The sequence below is a fragment of the Trachymyrmex cornetzi genome, unplaced genomic scaffold (genome assembly GCF_001594075.2).
Source record: "Trachymyrmex cornetzi isolate Tcor2-1 unplaced genomic scaffold, Tcor1.1 scaffold73, whole genome shotgun sequence".
Classification (NCBI taxonomy): domain Eukaryota; kingdom Metazoa; phylum Arthropoda; class Insecta; order Hymenoptera; family Formicidae; genus Trachymyrmex; species Trachymyrmex cornetzi.
In genome coordinates this window covers 1480844-1498310 of record NW_017300059.1, presented here as the reverse complement: position 1 = coordinate 1498310, position 17467 = coordinate 1480844, and the positions used below count along the sequence as shown (strand labels likewise).

At 41.0% G+C, this 17467-nt stretch overlaps 1 protein-coding gene across 1 annotated transcript in view; it reads left to right on the top strand.

The window, feature by feature from the left end:
- Positions 1 to 17158, top strand: part of Sidpn (bHLH protein similar to Deadpan) — a 25661-nt gene extending 8503 nt beyond the window's left edge. The window contains exons 2-3 of the mRNA XM_018518027.1: positions 2830 to 3057; positions 13302 to 17158. Of these exons, the coding sequence (XP_018373529.1) occupies positions 2830 to 3057; positions 13302 to 14303 (1230 nt within the window). The 3' untranslated portion in view covers positions 14304 to 17158. The remainder of the gene's footprint in view (positions 1 to 2829; positions 3058 to 13301) is intronic.
- The last annotated feature ends 309 nt before the right edge of the window (positions 17159 to 17467 follow it).

Below are 17467 nucleotides of genomic sequence, written 5' to 3'. Positions count from 1 at the left end.
CCCCCCTCCCCCTCCGATCCCCACCCTCTCGACTTACTCTTCGTCGCCGTCGACGTATCCGTTCTCCGTGGTGCGCCCCCCCCGCTCGCTCCCGCACGCGTCCGCGTCTTGTTATCCTCGCCGACCGTCTCTCCGCCTCCGTCGCTCTCGCGTGGTAGTCATAATTTCCTCCCTCTCTCCCCCTTTCTCGTTAGAGCTGACTGCTCGTCTTCGTCGTTCCGCACGGCGCTTCTGCTCGCGACCTCCGTCTCTGTCGTTGTCTATCGCTGCTTCTCCCCTTCATCTCTCTCTCTCTTTCTGCGGCGATTTGTAACTCTCGCTACCTTCGTCTCTCACGGGGATACCCACCGTCTCCTTTTCATCCGCTCTCTCGTCGTCTCTCTTCTCCCCGACCTTCTCTCGATACACACCGTGAATATCTGTCGTCTCCCGCCTTTGCCGGTCCGGCCTCGCCGTTTCGCACGCTATTCTCTTTCCACGTGGAACGTCAGCGTTTACTTTTTTTTTGTGTCTCCACAAGCGTGCTGTACTCCTCGTCTCTTTCGCCTTTCGCCTCGAAATAGCCCCTCCGCGATTCCGGTCCTTTCGTCTCACGGTTCTCATCTCGATAGATTAACTATTGGGACAAAATCTGGTAAAATGATCGCAGTGGCGCGAGAGATAAATTTGCCCGCTGATTCGAGCTTTCGAGACACCCGGTGCGTATACGCCTTCGCCTCCGTCATCCATTTCGGTCCTGATCCACTTCATTCGGCTCTATCTCCGCTCATCTGCGAAGTGCGGCTGTCGCACGTCTCGGAGATGATCCTCTTTTCCCCTCGACCGTGTTTGCCGCCCAGGCCGTGTCTTGGTGAAACGACGTCGGCACACCGCCAGCGAGCGGAGAGCCACAAAGAAGTGAAAGATTATTCGGCACGTTGAGACGCTCGTAAAGGAGACCGGCCTGGGTCTCTGAAAACCTAGTATTTAACGACTTTTGAAGTGTGCCTCCTTGAGTCGGAAATCCAAGAAGAGAGCCGTAGAAGAAGAAAGGACTGGTCTTCTGCGAGAATGCGGCCGTACCTTCCGTACGCTTCCCATGGAAGAACATCGATATTTCAGACTTGACAATGTGAGATGTGACTCCACCGGCTACAGCAACGTTCGAACCTTCTTGAGACTGAAATGGGAACGAGGCGAACGTGAAAGGGTGATACAGCGTTCCTGAAGGAATGGAAATCGACTGAAGAAGTAGAAGAAGAAGAAGAAGAAGCCGATCCCGTCCAGCTCGCGGACCTTATCTGGACCTAAACCTGCTTACGTTCAATCTGGAACCGGTAATGTCCTCGTAAAATCGTCCTAGACCACCCAGACTCTGCGCTTACCTTGAATCTAGTTTCGAGAAAAAGGGACGCGGAAGCACGTGAAATGGGTTGATACTCTCGATAGCGTCTGGACTTGGCACTGGACGCATCCGCTTTACTCTCTCTTTTCCCTCTTACCTCCCCGGATGCTCGGTGTCATTCTCTCGCCGTTGTTTCGCTCGCTCGCTCGTCACGCTCATCGCCGGCGGCACCTCGTAAATCAACCTCTTCCGCGAAGCGCGGACAAAAAAGAGTATTAGTACTCTGGCTAGGATAGAGGAGCGTGCTGCATCTAGGCAACACGTTGACCTACTGTCGCTAATTGTAAGAACTCGGACGAATGCTATTTCAAATTACTTTTTTTTTTAACCTCGGGTTCCGGCAACGCCTTATATACTTCTGTGGTTCTACCTTATTGAGAAACACGTAACAACGCGTATTTTGGATTATGTGGAATGTGTTCAAAACTATGGCTTGATTCATATTGATGAATATGCGATTAAAAAATAAAACCTAGCTAAATGAAATCAAAAGTTTTAACGAATCCTGAACACCTCTCGACTTTTCAAATAACAAACATCTTGCAAACAATAGTAAACAGACTGTCGAACAAAGGATCGTAACATCACTAAACTTATAATATATATAAGTAATAGGGTCGTCTGTCGAGTCGAACCGTTAGTTTTGTTTGAGAAATTTCTAGGATTGTGAGTTCTTAAAAGATGCGATCACGCTCAGCTAATTCGACGTGCGTAAGGAGACTTAGCGTTCACACTTTTTAAATTGTTCTTTGTCGCAAAAGTTCATAGTCTGAGTTCCATGATAATTTGATAATTCGCCAATTACTTGCATTGCTCTGAATAGGTGCGAATTTCAGTATCTCATAAATTTCGCACCACTTGTATTCTTATTGAAAACATCATCTATAAGTATTATATATAGTGTGAATAATTTAATGTAATAAATAGATTAAAGATTGCGCGGTTTGCAGGATCAGATATATGTATATAAATTCACACAAAAATATTTAAACACTAAGGCCGATATGCATAATCAGTTCTTATATCTGAAACTGTCTTAAGTATTTAAGATGTCATAAGCCAATCAGAGAATCGTATTAGCATCTTAAGACATTACTTAAGACGGTTTTAAAATAAGAATGGACTATGAATATTATCCTAAGATACGCTTCGACTGAATGTAGGATTTCTCTTATTTAATTATATTTATTCTAATCAATCCAAGTTCGCGTATATCATAATTGTTAATCAGTAGACATTCAACTTTATCTTGATAGATACAAATACTATAAAAACATCACCTCAATTCCCTCATTTGCAATACATTCTGTGATACATTCCGCTCTTGAACAGAATAATTGTTGCTTAACGGATAATTGTTCTGTTCTTCTCTGAGACTTACAGGTCACGTTGTTGTTGATAGATGTGTTAAAGAAATATCGTTTTTTTTTTTGCCTCTTTTTCAGGCTAACAAACCACTAATGGAAAAACGACGACGAGCAAGGATCAACCAGTCCTTGGCGGCGCTGAAGGCGCTCATCCTTGACAGCGCCCGCCTGGAGAACACCAAGCACAGCAAGCTTGAGAAAGCTGATATCTTGGAGCTTACGGTCAGGCATCTGCAGCGGCAGAGATCGCTCGCTCAGCCCGGCCTGTCCAGGTACAAGGCGGGATACCAGGACTGCTCCAGAGAGGTAAGAATACTCTTCTAATTTTAAAGAAAGCGCGAACACGTAACATTTTTTTTTTAATTCACCAAGGTTTTTAGAGTAAGCATTATCGGCCAGTGAAATTTTAGTTCGACAAAAAAGGAAAGCTGTATTTAAAGATATATCATTCACTTGCCATAACAAGATGTAACTTGAAAATTATTTTATAATTAATTGCAGAAAAAGAACATAAATAAAAAACAGTCTTTTATTCTTCTTTAATTCATAATTATTACATAAATTTAATTATTGCACTTTAGGATTAATATTTTAAAATTCTAATGATTCAAAACTTATTGAAACTCTTTTTCTCTGGAAAACTTTGTTTTTTGAATTGTGTCGTTGCTGTACACACAGAAAAATATATATCGTATGCAAGTAATAATAACTTGTTTCAAGAGAGAGTATTTCAAAAGTTTATATATCTGCAAATCTATCATAGGTTTATCATAAGTATCAAATTTATTCAAAATATATTCTGAATCCTATTAAGTTTATATATAAAAAAAATACTTCAATCAAGATTACTAAATTAAAACAATTTCGATTTGTTTATAACATAAAGTCGTTTGTTTGATTTTAAGAAAAAAAAATAAATTCATATTTAGAATACATAATAATGAGTTTTTCCAAAATTTGTAATAAGTAAATTTAAGATTATTATTATAAAAAAATATTTTTGTTAAATATAACCATTACTTGAAAGAGAGAAAGTAAATTGAGTAGTCACTTTTCTTACCAGGAGAATATTTTTCTGTGTGTAGCAAATGAGTGATATCTTTTCTGTTTCGATAAACCTGATTGATACCATATCTCTGAGAACAAAACGAGAACCGTGTCGGTGAGGCAAGTCTGACGCGGAAAAACGTGGGTTTTGTGCGTCACGCTTGCCATTATACTCCGCACGTTTCGTCACGGGGTAGCACGAGGAAGGGACGCGCGGGCGTGGATGAGGGAGCGGAGAGGGTGGTGAAAAAATTCCACCGCGTCCAGGGAGCGTGTAATCGGAGAACTCGGCGGAACTGGTTCGTGTTACATGACGGAAAGGGATGGGGAAGGAGAGATTCTACTCGGTGGAAGAACCTACCCGAAACCACCCTGCCCCCCCCCCCTCTCTCTCTCTCTCTCTCGTTCCCTTTCTCTTTGGACGACGCGACGATAGGTATCTTAACGTATCGGGTTATCGTCGGGAAGTCTCGCGTGACTCCGCGAAGCTCAATCGCTCGTTCGTTATGGAATGTCCAGTCGCAAAACGAGGGGAAACTCGTTGAAAGCGGACACCCTGTAAGTGCTATTGCGCAGAATTTGCCGGATGAACCTTGCGGTCGGGTCTCCGGTAGAATCAGATAGTCAACCGATCGGAGGAAGTGGGAAGGAAACAGCCCTTTAGGTTTCGGTTTCTCCGCGCGAAGATTCAGCATAAAATGACCGGAATTGTAACTAAAAGGCAATCAATTTCTATATATAGTGAATACTACATTGGCGTATTTTGGTAATTGTGACTCCGATTTGATAATGCTATATAATATTTATCTTTTAATAATAATAATAAATATTTTTGTATATTATATTAAATGTAGTGCCACACGGAAACATCACACTGAGAACAAACTAAATTTAACCAAATATAGAAATTTCCATATTTAATTAGATTTATTCTTATCGGTTTAAATTCGTATCATATTAAATTAATTTAATTAACTTTATTTTTTTGTTGAAGAATGTATGTAGGTTAGATATATAAAAAATTTAAGTTTAATATGTTTGTATCCAAAAATTTAGCAAAATACTATCAAAATAATTATGTAGGGCATTCAAGCACGATCAACAATGCTGCAAAAAAGTTTTGACATTTTAACAACTAGTTTGAGCATTGTACATAATTTTTCTGGTCTATAAAATTATTTTCAGGCCTATATAAAAAAATTCTTAAATATTTTAATAAAATCATTCTTTCCATATATATTTTCCCTTCGGACAGCATTAAAAAAAGCATTCAATTTTAAAGAAATGCAAAATTTTACAAATTTCGTATAGAATATAATATAACTGAAGTGAGAAAGATTATGGTTTTTTGTAAAAATCATAACTTTCTATTATTATATAGAAATTTAACATTTATATGTCAGATTCGTGGCATTTGATTGTTATCCCTCCATCAAATTATATTTTTATTCCCTCTGTTTACGATCCAAGTCTTTTTTTATCAAGCTCAAGCTTTTTTAAATTCTAGGCTTTCAAAAAAGGTAAAAAAATAGAGTTACTTTTTAGCACTCCTATTACATTACCAAATAATTTCTTAATTCAAAAATTTTTGTATTCAAAATAGTATTTGATAAAAATTGAATTTTAACAAAAACGAGGACGAAATTAATTTTCCCAATAAAAGATTGCAGATGGAGATTTAAGTCGTTATGTAACTCTTACATCTTCTGCATTTTACCTTTCTCTCTCGCAATGCGTATTCAGTTAATGATAGCATCAAACAGTAGTCCCATTTACAAGTATCTACCTGTCCCTTGACAAACCCGTTATTCAAGACGTATTTTTTTCCCGAGCACCTCGACCTCGTCTGCACGATACAGCGCGGCATTTCCGTCTTATATCTCCATCGGTACGGCACGACACAGCACAAGCGTGCGGCAGAACTCGAGGCGTCGGCGTCGCGTCGCGTCGAGTCGAGTCGATTGTCGGCTCGCTCGCCTCGACAAAGCGCACTTGTCACGACACAAAGCCCCCGGCCGTGCGCGCTCGTACCTGTCGCGCGACCGCCTTATCAGAATGCTCGCCGATAAAGTCGCCGGTTTCCTCCTACCGCTGGGATACCGCCGATCGAAAGATGCAGCCCGCATGCACGGGGCCGCGCGTGCTAGGAGGTAACCGTGCCCTGGCGTGGTTCCGATGGAGGAACAAATTGGGAAGTTATTGCTATCGTTGAAAAATCACATGTGCGCGGCACGTACACCTATCCTCGGCGAGCGTTTTAATCTTCCGCGGTCTTACGTCGAAGAATAATCACCGTAATAAAACTGTTACATAATTCTTACGAAATTGCTTTTCAAATTTTATTGCAACCTTTGCCGAACCATTTTGTTGCAGCTGCGTAATTATTTTCGAGCAAAATGTTATTCGTATATATACATGTATGTATGTGTGTGTATATATATATATATATATACACGCACGAGTGTTAATTGAAAAGTTCTGAGATTGTATTGTACATATTCCACGCGCAATTGCGTAACGCCGCGATGACGGCCGGCAAGGCCAAGGTCTTCTGCTTACACACCGATATAGAAACCAGTGTGTGCAAGCTTTCACGTTTTATAATTCGCTACATGTTCTAGAATATGGCTCGAGTAAATGTTTCTTTAACTGCACCATAAAAAGGCAGTTACTCGAAAAAGTAATTAGGAAACTTTCAAAGTGTCAAATCAATCGTACAATGAACAGGCAGCAACTCCGAGAGTTCAAAAACGTACAACGGGAACTCTGTGACATCCTCTTTAAGAAGGCGACTGGAGTATCTCTTCCATTCTTGCGACAAAGGAATAAATCAAAACGGTAACGTCGGGTTCTCTTTCAGATGTCATTTAGCCACTTATCTTTCTTGATCATTTCATAATCTCGAAAAACTTGGCGTGAAAGCAAATCTCTTCCTGATAAAAACAAGAAACAGCAGTCGTTTCTTTAAAGAGGATGACACAAAATTCACCACTGAACGTTCTCCAATTGTTTTAAAGCGTAATAAAAAGTGTATGTATTCGATAGATCATTGATACATGAAGGTAGTTTTCTTCCATTGTCGTAGCATCAAAAATAGAACGATACAGGAAATTTATCCATCAGTCCTCATACATTTAAAGAAACTGATTTAATGACGTATACATAAACATGGACGTGAAACTAAAAAATCAACGTGTTAAAACTTATATCTGTTTATTACATTTTTTACTGTAATTTGTTTATTTATTAACAACCGATACGCAAAAATAGGCCTCAGTTAATTCGCCAACTTCGCGCGAGGATTTGGAAATTTCTTTCATGTTTTATTTTTACTAATATAGATTAGCCTTAATCTCGTCTTTTTCTCGTTCTAAAAAAGAAATAGTTAATCGAAAGTATAATTAATTTATATTGGTAGAAATTGATATTAAAACAAAGTTAGAAAAAAAGTCTGATTACATTGATTGAAATTCTAATGAAAAAAATAGATAAATTCCTGGTTAAATCTATTAGAATTCTAATCGAGATAACCAGATACGCCCAATAATAATGACCAGAATTCTGGTTGATACGATCAGCATATATTGGTTCGTTTTCAACCAGAAATTTTTCTCAGTGAATGTAAAATCTTTTAATTTCAACTGCAGAAATAGATCACGTGATGGGAAGGAATCAAATTTCGCAACTCTACGTTCTGGGAAACTAGAAGAGCGTGCCTAAAATTTCGAATGGCGAGTTAAGCGCCGGGCAAAATCACGACGCGTGTGATGTACGAAGCGAGGAAGGAAGGAAGAAAGAAAGACAAAAAGGAAAGAAGTAGCAGAAGTCTACGAGCCAAACTTTGTGGTCTTATAAAACCGGCGGTCGACCAAGGCGACATGTTCTACCATCGCTCGCGGTCTTTCCCATCCTTTCTACGGGATCTCGTCTCATCCGTCGAAAGTATTGTACATTTCTGCTCGTCTCTGCAAGCGCAAAATACTATGCCGTCATTCATTCCTTCCTCTCGAGATGAAGGAGTAAAATGGAAAACTAACGCGGCGAAATATTCGGTATTTCTCAGAAACTCCGGGAGATTGGTAGCGCATGAAGATTAACGGGTTCCGAGAAATTCTTAGCGCAAGTGCGATCGTGTAATAAACTGTAAATCGGTTTCTTTGAAACGGATCTCAACTTGACGGAATTTTAATCTGAAACTAAACCAGTCAGACACTCGACATTGAAGGCCAGTTGTCGAATTTTCTTTGAAATACTCGACTACGAAACGTGCCGAGGGATCCGGGGTTCGTATATGTATATATTCCTAGGATAGAGGAATGACGCGATATACTTTGAGAGGGAGAGAAACGCGATGCACACGAAAACCAGGTCAAAAACTACCCACCCACGCATGGAGATGTTTTCTCTTTTACATGGAATACGTAAATGTTGGATGAAGAAATCTATTCCTAAAATATACTTATGTGTACTGAAAGGCAAAAAAGTTTAGCAACAAAGTTTTGTTTATCAAATAATTAGTAACATATATTTACAAACAAAACAACTCTGGAATGTTAGTTATTACCTTGTTAAATACCAAAGATAATAATTAGCGTTCAAAATAGGCACTTTTAACTGATACAAGTTTTAAGGCGCTTCGAAGGCACATTAATGATGATCGCGCTTCTTTCCATGGATAAATTCTCTCCCAGACAACCAATAGAACGATCTTCAGTTCAATATAATCTTTTGGTGTAGTCTTTTTGATATTTAATTAGATGAAGCTAACGATCTAGAATTTGTTTTCTTTTATTAGGTGTTAAACTTAATTCCTACCGTTTTTCGTCTCCAAAACTGATTTGTTTCGAAGGGAAGATGGATGAATACCTCAATCAAAGTAATTTCCTCCATTTTCTACTTTATTACTTATTAATAATACTTTGATTAAGATATTTCTCTTCGAAACAAATCAATTTTGGAGACGAAAAACGATGGAATTAAGTTTAACACCTAATAATACATTATTGCTTTAATAAAAAGTAACAAAACTAAAATTGCGCACTTTTTAGATAATTACAAAATCAACTCTAAAGACTTTTTGTTAAAAATACATATTTTTTATTGGAAGAACGATACGTTTGTAACTCTCAATTTATTGCTAAAACATACAAGTATCGCTTGTCGTCTGATTAAGTTCGCAATGATTGTTTATAGAACAGAGACATTTTGGAGTGATACTGTGAATGTTGTTGGTGTTAAAATAGTTATAGTAGAAAAACGTCCTATTTGGAGTCATGCTATTTTTCCTTAAAAGGCTTCCTTGAAACATTGTCCCAATTCAGAATTTAAAAAATACTCTTCTGAAAAAGTCTTACAAATTTTAAAATGTCATTTTTCTATCAAAGCAGCGAATTATTACCTAGGTAATGCAAACTGATGACATTTGTCGTCATCTTGATATCTTTAAATATCATTTTAACGGCAAACAGCGTCAACTTGTCATCTGACATGAGTAACAATTTGATAAATATATACAAAACTTTTTATGGCGGAACTTTTTTGCCACTTCGTACATCAAAGATTACCGACCGTTATTAATTGCTCTCCTTTTCTGATACCGATTGAAATTAATTTCTAATTCTTCAGAAACATCCGCCATAGAGTCGAAAATACGAGTTCCGCTTCTCCTAATTGCTGACGCGCGCGATTAACCCACATTCGCAGATATCTATCCGATACGCGATCTTTTCGTGCCCTCGAAGTCGCTCGATCTCTTTCCAACGCGTGGCGGCGGCGGCGGCCGATTCAGTTGCTTTATTTTGAAGCAGCGACCCATAAAAGCTCTCTCGCGCATTCGCGCCTCGCCGCAAAACTATTGCCCCGCCGCGGCCGGTGCAGCGCGGCAGCAGCAGCGACGGCGATAGTTCTGCCGGCGTGCAAATGCACGCTCGATACGCCGCCGTGTAAAATATAGCGCGCGATACGCTATGCGATTAGAGATCAATCGCGCCGCTTCCGCCCGAATCGCCGCCGCTTCCACTCGCAATTCGGCTCTCTTCCGGTCTACCGCAAGCTCGCGTCGCGGCGGTCGCGCGTCACTGACTTTTTCAGCGATTCATCGTCGTTTTTCGCGCGCACGTATCATCGTTTGAATGCGATGTAATTCGCGGATGCAATTTCCTAGTTTCGAAGTTCCAGATCCACGTATGACTTCTCGAATTTCTTTCCTAACTTCCGAAAAAAATGCAGACACTTGCTCTTCACGATATATCAGAATGATGGAAAGGGCTCGCTGCAAAAAAAATCATGTTAATAATTCTCTCGCGCATGATCGAGTCGCAACCAATAACATGGCGATTGTAATATTATTTGCCAATCAGTTTATATTCAAATAAAGAGCTACAGTTGGATTTAGAAAATCAACCAATAAAGGCGAAGTAACTTCACTAACTTTACTTTTATAAATTGCTTGCGTACAGCCAACAAATGTGGCGATTATTTAACATTCAGATTAAAGCCAACACGGAGAACCGATTTTTTTATTTTCTGGTTAACTTTTGGCTTAGATTTAAACTCGCTCAACTTGATAATAATGTAAAAATTGTATTTTCCTAGCTATGATTCATCACTAAACTGATGATTTGGCATAGCAGTAACTTTACATGGAAAGAACGGTTTTGTTAAAGTATCTAAAAATTTAACTAAATACAAATTTGAAAATAAATTTTATTAGACCATCAAAATAATGTGTTAAAAAAATTTATTCCGAATTTATAAAAGATATTCCCTTTTTATATTGTCTTAAATTCTTATACAGAAAAAATAATTGTGCTGAAGTATTAAAAAATTTTGTTAGATACAGATTTGCTTAGTCATCAAAATTATTACATAAGATTATTTTGATCCAGCAAAATTATTTTCAGATCTGTATCTACCTAAATTTTCATTAGATACTCCAGCAAAATCGTTCTTTCCTCGTAGATCTGTTTTTATCACTAAACTAGTGTACACTTTCTGCACTTAAAGTGAAATATAGATGTCTGAAATTGAAAAACAAAAAAAAGAGAAAGTTTCAATGCGGGAACGAAGCTTGCGGGGAAATTTTCGTCTAATGCGCAATTCAATCTTCCTCTTTAATTATTTCGAAATATTGAACCGCCGCGCGGTACATTATTATAAAATCCCAGCCGATTACCTTCCGCGCACGGCACGTTAATCAGCGTGCCGCTCTAAGCGCGCGTTAATTAGTGATTCGCGGCGATAATGCCGGCCTGCGAAAAGTTTGCAGTTGCGTCGCCGCTCCGCCCGGCCAACGGGTTAAAGAGCGTTTTATCGCGCCGGTTGTTATCGCCGGCACGTACGAAATAAATTACGGGACCGCGGGAGGCCCGTCCGGGTCGCGCGCAGCGCCAGGGTGGGATACCGGGCAACAAATAATCACGCGGCGCCGTTACTCGACCGTACCGCGGATTAAAGAGCGAAATATTCAATTACGCTCTGGCGGTCGATAATGACTGACGCGCGATACACCGCGCTCGCGGTCCAGAGCGGAATTTCCAGCGCGCAATATATTTCGACGTTGACTCGCGCGAATGTTTGTTTATCGCTGGCGTTACCTCCCGCAAAAATCACCTACGCTCGTGAAATTGTTCGCGCTCCGGGGAAGATCGATCCGCACGATTCTTTGGGCCTAGCGAATCCATAACTGATTCGGAGTTTAGTACATTGCGAGCGTACAGTTGTATTAGGTGTTGAACTTAATTCCTGCCGTTTTTCGTCTCCAAAATGGATTTGTTTCGAAGGGAAGATGAACGAATACCTTAATCAAAGTAATTTCCTCCATTTTCTACTTTATTACTTATTAATAACACTTTGTTAATAATACTTTGATCAAGGTATTTCCCTTCGAAACGAATCAATTTTGGAGACGAAAAACGACAGAAATTAAGGTCAACGCTTAATACATTATAGGCACACACAAATACACATTTCCGATTTTATATGTCTATACTGTCTCATTAATTCTCGACTATAATAACAGGTCATTTAGATCCGAAGTAAAAATTGTAGATGCGGTTGGTACGGTCTGTACGATTGGTACTATGAGATTCTAAATTGTAGGTAAAAGAACTTGGAACTTTTTCTTGTATTAATCGCCGTAAGAAAGAGGTTCACTTGCATTCTGTACTTTAAACAGGACGCTTTAGAACTTGGATATAATTTGCATATAGTTGCAGTTAGGATTAATCCTCTGTAATCGAAGTCTTTTTTGCCCAGCACAAATTTTTTTTATTGTTCTAGGGTTTCAATAAATGTGGAAAAATTTTGGGTTATTTTGTAAACATTTCCTTTACATTACCAAATATAGTTTTTTAACAAGATATTTTAGGAGAAGAAGCCAGATGCCGGCCTTAATTTCGGAGAGTGAAATTTCGTTTGCGCCAGAAAAGGCACAGGTTGCGTTTGGAGGGTCCCAACTAAAGCTAATCCATGAAAAGTTTGATTTGTATTCTCAATATGCCGTATATTCCAGAACAGCAAAAGAATTTTCACAGAATGCTCACGTATTAATGTCACGAAAATCACTCACTCATGAACATGTTAATCATCACGTGACGTTGGCCTGCATACTAGATTTGGCACCAACCCTCGCTCCGTTGAGGTAGTTCAAGAAAAAGAAAAAGAGTGAAATTATTCGCGGTAACGTGGATTGGCTGTCGCACAAAGCGAGAAGCTCGGTCTCTTCTGAACGACATGAGTTTCTGGCGCCGTGCCGTTCTCTAATATCAATGTGTCTCCGTGACTATTTGCACGTTTGCATAAAATTCAAGGATTTCAGCATGATTCATCCGCACAAACTGAGCGCGCGTTCCCCACCGTTACAACTCTTCGTTTATTGTAGAGACCCTCGAGCAAGAGTCTAGTCACGCGAGACAAATATAGCGGTAATATTTGACTCTATTGTAAAGTATATAGGTTTCCGTGAAACTTTGCATGATCCATCCTATATACTCTACAATACATAGTGATTGCCGTCATATTTCTTTCGTGAAAAGATTACTGACGCTCATTTCTACCAATGTAGATTAACTTTAATCTTTGTTCAACTTACTTTTCATCTTTTTCTAATTCTTAGAAACTAGAAAAGATGAAACTTGAATCCAGATTAAACTTAATTTACATTGATAGAAATGAGTATGAGTGTCCAAACTCTTACTTGAGAGTCTCTACTTCAGTACGTATTCGTGTCGAAAGACCAGTATTTTTTCTCTTCTACTGCTCCCTCCTGAATTTATATAGGATCCTTACATAGAAAGGCTAAAGTACCACAATTCAATTGTCGTGATTTAAGGCAGGAGCTTCCATTAAGCCAAGAGAGCATCATAAATTGTCTTACTATCTTACGTCCTTCCACAAAGGAAGCGGACTTTACTAGCGTCCAATCGACAGCTCTTCGTAACACAAAAAGACGTTTTATTTCTGAGCAGCACTTGCATCACCGGTTTCTCATTATCGTGTTTCAGGTGAGCCGCTATCTCGATGCACCAGACATCATCACGGGCAATACCACGCCAATGGACCCGGCGGTGAAGCAGCGGCTGCTTCGTCATCTCGATAGCTGCGTGTCAGAGCTTGATCTGGACCTGGGCTCGCGACCGGACAGTGGCCTGGGTAGCAGCCCGGGTAGCGTGACGGATCGCGTGGCGGGGACGACGAGCCCGGGCCCGCTGGATCACCACGTGCCGGTCGGACCGCATTGCAGCGCCGCGCTCACGCCGGCGGGTCTGATCAAGTCTGAGATCCCAGAGATGGTGGAGGCGGCACGACCCGACAGCAGCACCACCGCTGGCGACGAGAACAATAACAGCAGCCGACCGACCTCCGCCTTCAGCCAGGTGAACCCGGCGACGTTGGACCCGCATCATCCACATCATCCGTCGGGCTTGCCGGTCGATCAAGCCTCCACGTCGCAACAGAACCCCAACATGCTCTCGGTGGTGCAAGTAATACCCTCCCGATTGCCGGACGGCCAGGTGGTCTTTCTATTGCCGAGCCATTACGTGCAATTGGCAGCAGCGGCCGCGGCGAATGGCATCAGCATCGGGCCTAATCCGCCAACGGCGATCTGGGCGGCGACTAACATGTCGCTGCTAAAAGCCACCGACAAGCTGGCGAAGCGACCGCATGAAGAGATCGGCCAAGAATGGCAGGATCCTACCGGCCTCAAGCCTAGCAAGAGCCCGCGAATGGAGCAGCCAGAGCAGCCACTCGACTTCACCACCACGTCCAAGAAGATAAAGACCGCTGGTTCGAGAAACTCGGCGCATTCCGGCGTAGTCGATCACCATCATCATCTGCGGCAGCAGCAGCAAGCCCGTCTACCGACCGAGACCGGCGGTCCCATCATCCATGAGGACAGACCGTCTAGTCACGCAGATAGCGAGGTCGCCGTCGGCATGCCCTCTCCGTCACCAGTCGGCCAGCAACCGGTCAAGGATGAGGAGGGCATGTGGAGACCGTGGTAAAGATCCAAAGGCTCTTTATCTTTGTAAATAAAAGTGTATCTCGTGAAGCGCGCGTGCGAAACCGGAAGTCGTGCCGGTGCGCAGCTGCGATCGTCGTCTACTGCGGAAATCTTCCTTATGATAGCTACGATCGGGTCGTGTATATTCGATACGTATCTGGATGATCGGTCTCGGTCAAGCGAAATTAACCGTTATTATTGAGAATAATTTTGGAGACGTAAAACTGTCGTAGATTTTAGATTATTTTTAAGGTAGTGAGTCATTGAAATTTTTTAAGTCTGGATACGACAAACTTAATTTTTTTTTTCTAACTAAGAAATCGAAGATTGCAGGAAAGAAATTTCATTTGTTTTAATTAGAGACCCTATAACAGTTTGATCACAAATGATTTTGTCAAAATCCTACCAAAAGAAATATATACGTACTTGTATATATACTATCTCACTTTAATCTGTTCTATAACTTTAATTAACTCTTTGCGGCATAGAGTGAGTCACCTTTCTCTATTCAGTTTTTTGCGAATTTTACAAATTTTTTGTGATTTCAATATTCGAAGTAAATAAAACCTCTTTCCCTCGTAAGATTTTGAAAAAAAAATCGTGACCAGACTCGTGTTATAGAATCTCTTTTGATGTTGTAAAATGTTCAGTGCGGCGTGTGCGATTTCGAGGATACGTCCCTGGGCGAAAATGCGCGTACATTTCGAAAAGTGCTCCTCAATTAGCGTAATGTAATTCTCAAAAGAGTGGCGCTGCGCGCGAAGCCAAAAGTAATTAACGCGCGATATTTATTTACGTTATTATTAGAGAATTGGCAATGACACAATTTCGCGATAATACAATCCACAATCGGTGGATTGCGCCGATCGGCGAATTTTCACAGGCTCGGGAAATTAACGCGATTGGCGTTAATATCGAGAGGTATGCTAATTGGTAGGGAGGAGAGGGCACTTGAAATTACCCTTTCACGCAGCTGCAAGGTCGATGAATTTTACGTACGTCGAAACCGTAATTTATTCTTCCTTCCCCCTCCCCCCCCCCCCCCCAGATACAAATTATTTCACCGATCTCTAGATTTTCACGCTCGAGGTAGAAAACCGAGGAAAACCGCGGCTAACTTTTTTCCTCTCTTTTTTTCCCCCCTCGTCGCACCACTTGCGCTCGGCTGTGGAAATGAGTACATGGAAAAGGCGTATGCGCATTCTCGCCTAATAACTCCGGCGCGCGAGAACGCGTGACGTCAGCATTGCCGTACGCGCCGTTTCTTGCGACGGCGCTAATGAAGCCTTTAATTTGCATCGCGTCCAAAAGCGCCGCCGCCGTCGCCGCGGTCGTTAAATCCGCTGCAGCGCGTTACTCTCCCGAAAGCGGCGCTCGAACAACGGCGTTCTCGGCGCTTCGGTTGCACCGCAGCGGGATTCTCGTATCGACGAAAACGATTCCAGAACGGGGCGAATTCAACGGGGGATGAACGTAGGGAGCGAAATCGCCGGCGAAACGTGTAACGTAACGCGCCAACGTTTAACGATCTTGTAGCGTGACTCGGAAAAGATTAAGCGCCGTGTGCGTTTCCTTTTATTTCAAAGACCACCCTGCATTGCCGCGAGCGTTATTTTTAGGAACGTTCAGAAAGGCGAAGACGTATTAATCTCCGACGGCTATTCTAATTTCGTTGAACATAGCTGTGTTCCATGTGAAAATAAGCCACTTCCAGGCTTTGCCTATCTCGTCAGCTGAATATTTAATCCTTATTTTAACCCTCCGTCTGTAATCTGGGGCTTTTTTTTGGCACGAATAAAATTTCATTCTTACTTCAGCCCTTTCACACAATTTCGGCTGTTTCTTGTTGAACGGCATGACTCACTGCGTGGATCATGGTGACCATCGGGGATCACATAACGCTGAGTTCAGATTCTCACTAGAGTGTCACTCAAGTATTGCTCCATCCTTGTTGTTTATCGTACATAGATAAGGATGTTATGACACCTGGAGAGTAGCTCAGATTCCTCACCCAGGTAGGAATCTGAATACGCCTACAGGTGAATACAACTGACATGCACAGGTAGCACATATATTTTGACTATTCATTGAGTGTATTCAAAATCTGCACTAAGAAAAATTTCTTATCGAAAATGAATGAATCAGTAGATTCTGATAACAATCATTTCAGATTCGGGTATTATAATTGGACACATGGTTTTTTGATCAACTAGAATTATAACAGATTTCACTATAAAATTCTGATTTATCTGTTTTTCCACTAGAATTTCCATTAATGCAGCCAGACTTTTTGCAGTGTATAATTTACGTGACGTGTGCTATGCAATTTTAACTGGTAATAAATTTTAGAATACAGTCTTTTTTAGGTTACTGCAAAAATATTGCTGTCATCTCTTAAGAAGTGCTTGATTTTGATAGTAGTTTAGCAAAATAACGATGATCCATATCGATAATCACGCAGTCGTGAATGTGTTAAATTAAGATTTTAACATATAAGACATTGTTTAAAAAAAACTATTTTAGTGTAATAAAGATGTTGAAAAATAACTCTGAATTTTTTTGAAAGATGAAAACAGTAAAACTTAGACTGAACAAAAGAGATCCAGATTGCAGACGGACGGAATAAAAATATGATTCCAAACAGAGAATTAACTTATATTTTTGCGTATACTCCTCTGGATTGATCGAACTAATCGATCGGATCGATCTGAATCAGCTTGCGCCTCTCTCTATCGAGGAAAATTAACGGAAAACAAGTATAGGATTGAGAATCTGCGGAGCAGAAGCGACGACACGCAGCGACGCGAATGTTTCGAGGAGCGGATGCCAAAATAGAGCGAGTGCGAGACAGGATTGTAAAAAAAAAAAAAAAGCTATACGCCTAAACTTCTGCGATTTTCTCTGAGAAAACACAGCGAGGGGGCAAACTGCCGCCTCTTCTGGCGGGGCTATTCGGTCCCGTGACTTTGCGATTGTGCAAGCGACAAAAGAAATCCTTCTGACGTAGTTGCGCGTAAAAACGCGTTACAAGATAATTGTATGTATGTAAATGATGGAGTAATTTAGTTTACGATTATTAATAAAAAAGAGAGAGAGGGAGAGAAAGGACAGTGAGTGTACGTGAGAAAGAGTGAGAGTGCGTGCGTTTTAGTCCGCCATTCGTGT